This window comes from Glycine max, chromosome 7 (assembly GCF_000004515.6).
Source record: "Glycine max cultivar Williams 82 chromosome 7, Glycine_max_v4.0, whole genome shotgun sequence".
Taxonomy (NCBI): Eukaryota; Viridiplantae; Streptophyta; class Magnoliopsida; order Fabales; family Fabaceae; genus Glycine; species Glycine max.
In genome coordinates, this window is record NC_038243.2 from 43,302,293 (window position 1) to 43,311,822 (window position 9,530).

Below are 9,530 nucleotides of genomic sequence, written 5' to 3' on the forward strand. Positions count from 1 at the left end.
TTTTAAAAAAAAATCAATTTTAAGAATCATATCAGTTTTTGAATTGTTTATTCAAATAAAAAAATGATTTAGGTGAAACTTAGTTCTGTTAATCGAATTAATTTTTAAAAATAGTTTGGTTAATCAAATCGATTTTGAATTGTTTTTTCAAATAAAAAAATGATTTAGGTGAAGCTTTTCTTTTCAAATTAATTTGGATAAAAATTGGTTCAGTTTCATTCGATCCGAACCTTTTTTTTTCTCACAAATCTCTACTGTCTGAATCAGTTAGTTCAACTGGAAATTGGTCACTAAATTTCAAGACTGGTCACAAAGAACCGATGCAAAATCCATTCAAAACCGATCATAACTTGTTTAAACGGTTTGTTTATTATTTTATTTTAAAAAAATATTATTATAATAATTGATACGAATTTAATTTAATATTATGGTGCTTAATAATTATATTAGTTATATTTATTTAGTTTTTGATTACATTTGTTAACGGATATTATTATGTTATATTAAATTTAAATGTTATGACATTTAATTTGATTTCATTTTAAATTTTGAATATTATATGTTGTGTATATGTAATGACATTTATTTATTAAAAAATTAATGACATGTACAAGTGAACTTTGTTTTTTAAAAGACTAAATACACCGTCTTGGTTCTTCATCTTGTTTTTTGGTTTCAGTTTGATTTGTTTAAAATAATATTATTTAATTATTACTGTTAAAATCAGATAACTGAGCCTTGAACAACTATCTTTATCAATTCAATAATCAGTATAGTTTTAAAAATCTTGTATAATTTTAAATACTTAATTTTTTTGTGTGTTTTTAATCTAATAAATAATTTTTATTGAATAATTTTTTTTTATTTTCTTATTCAGTTTTTTGGGGTGTTTATTTTCAATTACTTTTAAAAAATTATAAAAGGTGGAAATATTCTTTAATCAAATATTTAATTAAGAATTTTCTTTATTTGATTTGATTTAGTAAATAAGACCAAAAAATTTGTCTTAAAAAGAATGTAGCATTACTCTTCACCAAATAACTTAAATCTTATTCTACTTTTTTAAGAGTTTCATTGACATATACGGTTAATGTGAAAGTTTTTATATTATCAACTAAAACTCACTTTTTATGTGAATTTTATAAAATAATTACCATAAATCTTATATATTTTTTTGGTTTGACTTTGAACCTGTTATGTCTCTAACCCAAGACCATGAACATGGTATTATATGATGTTGAGATTGGGTGATAATATAATTTTACACTGTTAGAGTATTTATTATTTATTTATTCGTTGGGCATTTCTTACATACGTTTCACGGGTTCAGCTAGCTATGTGTAAAACGTTGGAATTGCCACCTGCTACACATTAGGTTGGTCTCATAAACGACAAGTCGTTTTGGTGTTTGCAGGTAACGTGAGTAATAGTCAATTGTGGCATAGCTGCTTCGAAAGCTTATTACTACCTGAATGAATGAATGGCATGCGCTCTTATTTGTTCCGTACTACGCCTAAGATTGTAGCGCTAGCACGTTCAGGTCAAATCTCCGATGCTCGCAAACTGTTCGATGAAATACCCCACAAAGACTCTGTTGCTTGGAACGCCATGCTAACCGCCTATTCCCACGTGGGACTTTACCAACAGAGTCTTAGTCTCTTTGGTTGCATGAGAATCTCCCATTCCAAACCCGACAACTTCTCATTCTCTGCAGTCTTAAATGCATGCGCTTGCGCTGGTGCATCCTATGTTCGTTTTGGAGCAACCCTACACGCTTTGGTTGTTGTTTCAGGCTACCTGTCTTCTCTTCCTGTGGCTAACTCGCTCATTGATATGTATGGCAAGTGTTTGCTTCCTGATGATGCAAGAAAAGTGTTTGATGAGACGAGTGATAGCAATGAAGTGACATGGTGTTCACTTATGTTTGCTTATGCAAACTCTTGCCGGTTAGGCGTGGCCCTTGAACTGTTTCGTAGCATGCCCGAAAGGGTTGTGATTGCTTGGAATATAATGATTGTGGGCCATGCTCGTCGCGGCGAAGTTGAAGCGTGCTTGCATTTATTTAAAGAGATGTGTGGGAGTTTGTGTCAGCCAGACCAGTGGACTTTCAGTGCTCTCATTAACGCTTGTGCTGTGTCAATGGAGATGTTATACGGATGCATGGTGCATGGTTTTGTGATAAAATCTGGTTGGAGCTCTGCTATGGAAGTAAAGAACTCGATGTTAAGCTTTTATGCTAAATTAGAATGTCAAGATGATGCCATGAAGGTGTTTAACTCCTTTGGATGTTTTAATCAAGTGTCTTGGAATGCCATCATTGATGCTCATATGAAATTGGGGGATACCCAGAAAGCTTTTCTTGCTTTCCAGAAAGCTCCTGAGAGAAATATTGTTTCTTGGACTTCTATGATTGCAGGGTATACGAGAAATGGAAATGGAGAGCTAGCTCTGAGTATGTTCTTAGACTTGACAAGAAACTCTGTCCAGCTTGATGATTTAGTAGCCGGAGCAGTCCTTCATGCTTGTGCTAGCTTAGCGATACTGGTTCATGGAAGAATGGTCCATGGTTGCATTATTCGTCATGGTTTAGACAAATATTTGTATGTTGGCAATAGTTTGGTTAATATGTATGCAAAATGTGGGGATATAAAAGGTTCACGGCTTGCATTTCATGACATTCTTGATAAGGACCTGATTTCTTGGAATTCAATGTTGTTTGCATTTGGACTGCACGGGCGGGCTAATGAGGCTATATGCTTATACAGAGAAATGGTGGCATCTGGTGTGAAACCTGATGAAGTAACCTTCACAGGGCTGTTAATGACTTGCAGCCACTTGGGGCTTATAAGTGAGGGCTTTGCGTTCTTTCAATCAATGTGTTTGGAATTTGGACTATCCCATGGAATGGACCATGTGGCATGCATGGTGGATATGCTTGGTCGCGGTGGATACGTGGCAGAAGCAAGAAGTTTAGCTGAGAAGTATTCAAAGACAAGCATAACTAGGACCAATTCATGCGAGGTTCTACTAGGAGCATGTTATGCACATGGAGATTTAGGAACCGGGAGCAGTGTGGGAGAATATCTAAAGAACTTGGAGCCTGAAAAGGAGGTTGGTTATGTATTGTTGTCAAATTTGTATTGTGCAAGTGGGAAGTGGAGGGAAGCAGAGATGGTCCGGAAGGCAATGCTGGATCAAGGGGTGAAAAAAGTACCTGGTAGTAGTTGGATTGAGATAAGAAACGAGGTTACCTCTTTTGTATCAGGAAACAATGCATATCCCTACATGGCTGACATATCCAAGATACTATACTTTCTTGAATTGGAAATGAGACATACATCGCCTATTAATTTTGATATTGAAGGACCTTTATAGACTAGTGAAGCATATGGGAAAGATAACTTGATATGTAATTTTTATTGTCTTCTTTGGTGCCGTCAAACCTGAGATTAATTTAGAAGTTCTTTCAACGATAAACTACCACAAGCCCGGGCTTTGCCTCGTGGCTGCGAATGAAAGCAGCTAACTCTGTGCTAACAACGCACTCTTCAATACAGTATTTTCAAATACACCTTTTATTAGTATTAGGTTTTCTTTTTTTTTTTTTTTTTTTGAAAATCACAATTTTGTGAGTCTCATTCTCACCTTTTATTTAAAGAATCTCACTCATAATTTATTATTTTCCATAGATTTCAATCAATAGAGAATACTACTTTTGAGTTTTGACTCAAATATACAAAAAATTGCCATGGTTGTAAATTAAATGATTATGGGTATACATGTAATTTAAATCGCTAATTATATAAATCGTGTTATGAAATTAAAATAAATTCTTGTGATATTTCTTAATTTGAATCAACTATAAGTTTGAATAAGAATATATATTGGTGTTATTAATTAATTTGAATAAGAATACATAATTGTGGTAACAATTTGAATGCTTAAATTATGAAAATATTTATAGCTGTAATTACATTAATTAACATTTTTATAAACTTTTATTAATTAAAAAGAAAAAATTACATCTCAATAGAGAAAATGAATGAAATGTTGTCATATAACATTTGATTAAGAGAAAATAACTTTTTAACAAATAATATAATTGTTGGGGTGCATTAATGAGAGGTGTGTTTACAAATGAGAGTATGAGAAAAGTAGATCCGAACTATAAAATTATAGATGGTTAAAATTAAATGTTATTTAATAATCATATGATTACTTCAAAAAGTTATCTAATTTTGTGATTTTTTTGTTACAAGAGCTAAAAACATAACTTTGTGATTTAATCTTAACCATTCATTTTTTTAATGCAAAATGCTTATATCATTTTATTAATAAACAAAACATTGATACAATCAGGAATGATATCAAATGATTGTGTTTATATGATTTAGATTTTCTTCTCTCACTCTTTGGGACATAATCTCCTTTCACTTGGTACATTCGACATAATTGATTATTATTTTTAATTGATAATTATAACTACATTTAATTCTCTAAATTATAACTATTTCACTCGAGAATACATTTAATGAGAAAGTCATTTTTATACAAGAGTGAAGAAAACTAATTTGAATACAATCACATGAATGATAAAGGTTAAAATCAAATAATATCACCAAATCAATTGTAAATGTATCTATCTTCGATTCCTATAAATAAATAAAAATACACAATTCTACTTCTGAGTTGGGTTGGACTGAAAATTAAGATGGGTTGGACTCGAAAAATTGAAATTGAAGGCCCCCAACCATTGTAAGAAAAGAAATGAATATGAATGAGTATAAGATTTATGATGGTGTCTGTCTCTGTCACTTTCAGAACTGAGAAGTCATCACCCGTTCGTTTCGTTTCCTCTCCCTCCCTTCCTTCTTCCCAAGGTCCGTTCAACTCCATCGCCTAACCTTTCACAATCCCTTTTCGGTTTATGCTTTACCAGTTTTACGCTATTTTCTTTTGCATTTACTTTTTGCATGTTCAGTTTGTTTAGTGCATTGTTCTGACATGAAGACGAAAACTATGTTTTGGTCCATGCGCGTTACTTGATCGTAACGGTAGCTTTCAGTTTTTTATTTTTTAAATCTTTTTTACTTGACACCTTTTGCTTTACTTTTCAATTTTTTTTCCAGTTGTATTTTTCTCGAAATAATTAGGGTTTTTGTCTGTTATTTTAATATGTTCTCGTTTTTGAGTTTTAGTGTTACTCATTTTCTTGAATGTGTTCGTTGCATGTTTTCATTTGGTGATGATGCTAAAGTAGATTTTAAAGTGTCTTCACTTATTGGTTGCTTTTTGATGTAGTTGTTGAATTGAAGCATTTTGATCTCTCGCTTTGGTCTTATGTACACCTCCATTATTGTACTTATTTCTAATTTTTGTAGATATTCTGCTTGTTTTGTGTCCGACAAAAATTCACATACAGCAAGAGGTGATCACGTACAATTTGTATATAGGTTTTTGTTGTGATTGCACTGCTGTTGTTATAATGGATTCAATGATCCAAACCATCTATACTTGTGTTGTTATCATGTTTAGATATGTGTTTGGAATATCAATGATTCCTACATTCTTTTAAGACTTGAAGTGAATGATTTAGGATCTAATTGTTGCATGTTATTAAAAATATGCAGGGTGAATCTGAAATTGACTGCTGCATATAGATTGGGGGACTGGTGGGTTGTTGGATTAAATGTAGCTTCACTTGGCCATAGCATCCACTATAAGATTTTCTGATCTGGATCTTTGATGGACTGCAATAAAGAAGAGGCCTTAAGGGCCAAGGACATTGCTGAAAAGAAGATGGAAAACAGGGATTTTGTGGGGGCTCGCAAAATTGCTCTAAAGGCTCAGCAGCTGTACCCTGATCTGGAAAATATAGCTCAAATGCTTGTTGTTTGTGATGTGCACTGCTCTTCTGAGCAGAAATTATTTGGTAATGAGATGGATTGGTATGAAATTCTTCAGGTCGAACAGACAGCTGGTGATGCAATAATTAAGAAGCAATATAGGAAGTTCGCTCTCCAACTTCATCCTGACAAAAACAACTTTGCTGGTGCAGAATCTGCATTCAAGTTGATTGGGGAAGCTCAAAGAGTGCTTTTGGACAGAGAAAAACGTTCTCTTTTTGACATGAAGCGTAGAGTTCCAACGAACAAACCTGCTATGTCACGTTTTAATTCTACAGTGAAGAACAATGTTAGACCCAACTCGTCATGCTCAAATTCTCAGCAGCAGCAGCAATCTAGGCAGCCAGCACAGCAGCAGCAAAATGGTGACCGCCCTACTTTTTGGACGGTCTGCCCGTTTTGTTCTGTTAGGTATCAATATTACAAAGAAATTTTAAATAAATCTCTTCGCTGTCAAAATTGCAAAAGGCCCTTTGTTGCATATGAAGTGAATGTACAAGGTACATCATCACCAGCAACTAATTCAACTCAGCAAGCTTCTGACCAGCAGAAAGATGGTTTGAATCATGGTGCTTTCAAGATGGGTGCAGGATCTCAAGGCAATTCGCAGGCTGAGAAGTCCAATATGGGGCCTTATGATAAAAAAAGACCTAGTAATGTCTCTGGAAAACCAAATGGAAAGAGGAAGAGGAAGCAGGTGGCAGAATCCAGTGAAGGTTCTGATACTATGAGCAGCAATGATTCTGAAGAAGATATAGTTGCTGGCAAGGATGGTAATTCTAGTGTAGAAAACCATTCATCTCCAAGAGAAGGGCATCCACGCAGATCTACACGTCAAAAGCATCAAGTTTCCTACAAGGAGAATGTGAAAAACAATGATAATGGCTTCTTGAAACCACGTGGTGATGGTGAAAGTCATGGCAAGACAACTAAAATGAATGATCAGAAAGGTTTAGCTGCTGAACATAAAGAAGGAAAACAGAAGCAACACTTGTATTCTGAAAGAAATGAGGAAACTAAGACGGATAGGGGAAAAGATGCAGTGGGAGGGTCAACACAGATGGATGGAAATTCAGAGCATTCTCCAGATTCAACCTCCAAAGCAGAAAATCATCCTAATGTTTATGTCTATCCTGATGCAGAGTTCAATGATTTTTTCAAGGGCAAGAATAAAGAATGTTTTGCTGCTGGGCAGATATGGGGTATTTATGATACAGCAGAAGGCATGCCTAGATTCTACGCTTTAATCAGAAAAGTTTTGTCTCCTGGATTCAAGCTGCAGATAATATGGTTTGAATCACATCCGGATTGCAAGGATGAAATCAACTGGGTAAATGAGGAATTGCCTGTTGCTTGTGGTAAATATAAACTTGGTGACACTGACATCACTGAAGATCATCTAATGTTCTCTCATCTGGTTTTGTGTGAAAAAATTAGCCGTAATACTTTTAAAGTGTATCCTAGAAAGGGCGAAACTTGGGCCCTTTTTAAAAATTGGGATATTAAATGGTACATGGATGTGAAATCTCATCAGCTCTATGAATATGAGTTTGTTGAAATCTTGACAGATTATGTTGAAGGTAAGGGTGTATATGTTGCATACATGGCTAAGTTGAAAGGTTTTGTAAGTCTCTTCCTTCGAAATATTAATGAAGAAAACAAATCATTTCAAATTCCACCACAGGAATTATTTAGATTCTCTCACAGGGTTCCGTCCTTCAAATTGACTGGTCAGGAAGGAGTGGGTGTACCAGCAGGATCTTATGAACTTGATCCTGGAGCTTTGCCAGTGAATCTTGAAGAGATTGCTGTTCCTGAAAATTCGGATGTGAAGGTTGGTCGTAGTTCATCTGGTGGTGAGAATACAAGGCCTTCAAATAGATCAGAACCCCTTATGACATCTGAGGGAGATGCATCTATTCCCAAGGTTAATTTGGAAAGAAGCAATTTGGCAACAGAGAACAAGGATTCTGTTGATGACAGTGATAATTGTTGTGCTCCTCCAGAATCGAGCCCAGAAGCTATCAATGTTCCAGATACTCAATTCTTTGATTTTGATGGTGGGAGAGCCCTTGAAAAGTTTCAGATTGGTCAGATTTGGGCATTTTACAGTGATGAAGATGGATTGCCAAAATATTACGGTCAGATTAAAAAGATTGAGACAAGCCCAGATCTTGAATTGCATGTTTACTGGCTTACTTGCTGCTGGCTACCAGAGAATACCATTAAATGGGAAGACAAAGATATTCTTATTTCCTGTGGCAGATTTAAAGTTAATGAAACACATGATTTTCTCAGTGTTTATAGTACCACCTCTTGTGTTTCACATCAAGTACATGCCGATGCTGTTGGTAAGAATAAGAATTATGCCATCTTTCCGAGGAAAGGTGACGTTTGGGCGTTATATAGAAAATGGACAAATAAAATGAAATGTTTTGAGATGGAAAATTGCGAGTATGACATAGTTGAAGTTGTTGAAGAAACTGATCTGTTCATAAATGTTTTAGTTCTGGAGTTTGTTAGTGGGTATACTTCAGTTTTCCGGGGCAAATCAAATGAAGGATCATCTGTCAATCTAAGAATACCCAGAAAAGAGTTGCTTAGGTTCTCCCACCAAATCCCAGCTTTCAAACTGACAGAAGAGCATGGCAATCTTAAGGGCTTCTGGGAACTTGATCCAGGTGCACTACCAATGCATTATTATGGCTTGAAATGAAAGGCCATGGGTGACTGAATAGCCCAATGTTTTTTTTTTTTTCATTAGATGGAGCTAGTGCTGGTAGTAACATTTTGGTATTGTGTTGGCTACCCCTAGGAAGTGTGAATTGTTAGTGGTAGGCTGTGGATTACTAACGGAAGTGAGGTTTACCAAGAACTCACTACTCATCGGTGCATTTACTTTATATATAGCAGTCATATTATCTTCCCTAAGTTAGATATCTTTCAAGTTGAAAAGACTGACTGCCATGTATGCCTCTTAATGTACTTTGCTGGAACTTTCAGCCATGGCAAATATAACACTTCTCCCTCTCTCTTCCCCCCTCCCTTTCTTCAACTAGGTTTTCTTTTCTGCGTTTTTCAATGAATGAGTTAAGTATATGTGAAAAGCAAATGCAATGCACAATTATGGACTTAGGCTGTCCTTTCTGGAATGAGTATTTATTTATATGAAAAGAAAATAATAAGTTTAAAATGAATTAAACTTTTTTCACTTATCAATTTATGTACTTCAGTTTTTATAACAATTTAATATTTTTAAAACTTGAGGTGCATTAGTTTTGATTTATGAAAGAAATTTGTTTTTTAATTCTTAAAGAAATTTGATTTAATTTAGGGTAAATATCCATTGAAAGTGGCAAATTGATTCTTAGAAGATGGGAAACTTTAGTTTATGCTAAAAGTGTGACACATTGATCCTGTAACAATTAATTATTTAATGATAAATTGATTCATGAATTTTGTAACTTAATTTTAAATTCATAATCAAAAAATATAATTTATTATCAAATTAAATATTATATTTTAATGACAAAATAATTTTATAAATTTAACAGAATCTATAATATTTTTTTATACATTTAAGGATTAAATTTATATTTTTTATCTTTCAAAAATCAATTTATT

General features: G+C 34.1%; 2 protein-coding genes across 2 annotated transcripts; both read left to right on the forward strand.

The window, feature by feature from the left end:
* The first annotated feature begins 1,140 nt into the window (after positions 1–1,140).
* On the forward strand, positions 1,141–3,473 carry LOC100815792 (pentatricopeptide repeat-containing protein At2g36980, mitochondrial). The gene has a single exon (XM_003528607.5). It carries the CDS (start codon positions 1,477–1,479, stop codon positions 3,373–3,375), a length of 1,899 nt encoding a protein of 632 aa, XP_003528655.2. The 5' UTR covers positions 1,141–1,476; the 3' UTR covers positions 3,376–3,473.
* Positions 3,474–4,726: 1,253 nt separating this feature from the next.
* LOC100795200 (uncharacterized) lies at positions 4,727–9,018 on the forward strand. Its single transcript, XM_003529547.4, has 2 exons — positions 4,727–4,880; positions 5,631–9,018. The coding sequence occupies exon 2, from the start codon at positions 5,746–5,748 to the stop codon at positions 8,620–8,622; it is 2,877 nt and encodes a 958-aa protein (XP_003529595.1). The 5' UTR covers positions 4,727–4,880; positions 5,631–5,745; the 3' UTR covers positions 8,623–9,018.
* Positions 9,019–9,530: the final 512 nt, after the last annotated feature.

Excerpts from the sequence above, each read along its gene's own strand:
- LOC100815792 (XM_003528607.5), top strand. The coding sequence starts at position 1,477 with ATGAATGGCATGCGCTCTTATTTGTTCCGTACTACGCCTAAGATTGTA.
- LOC100795200 (XM_003529547.4), top strand. The coding sequence starts at position 5,746 with ATGGACTGCAATAAAGAAGAGGCCTTAAGGGCCAAGGACATTGCTGAA.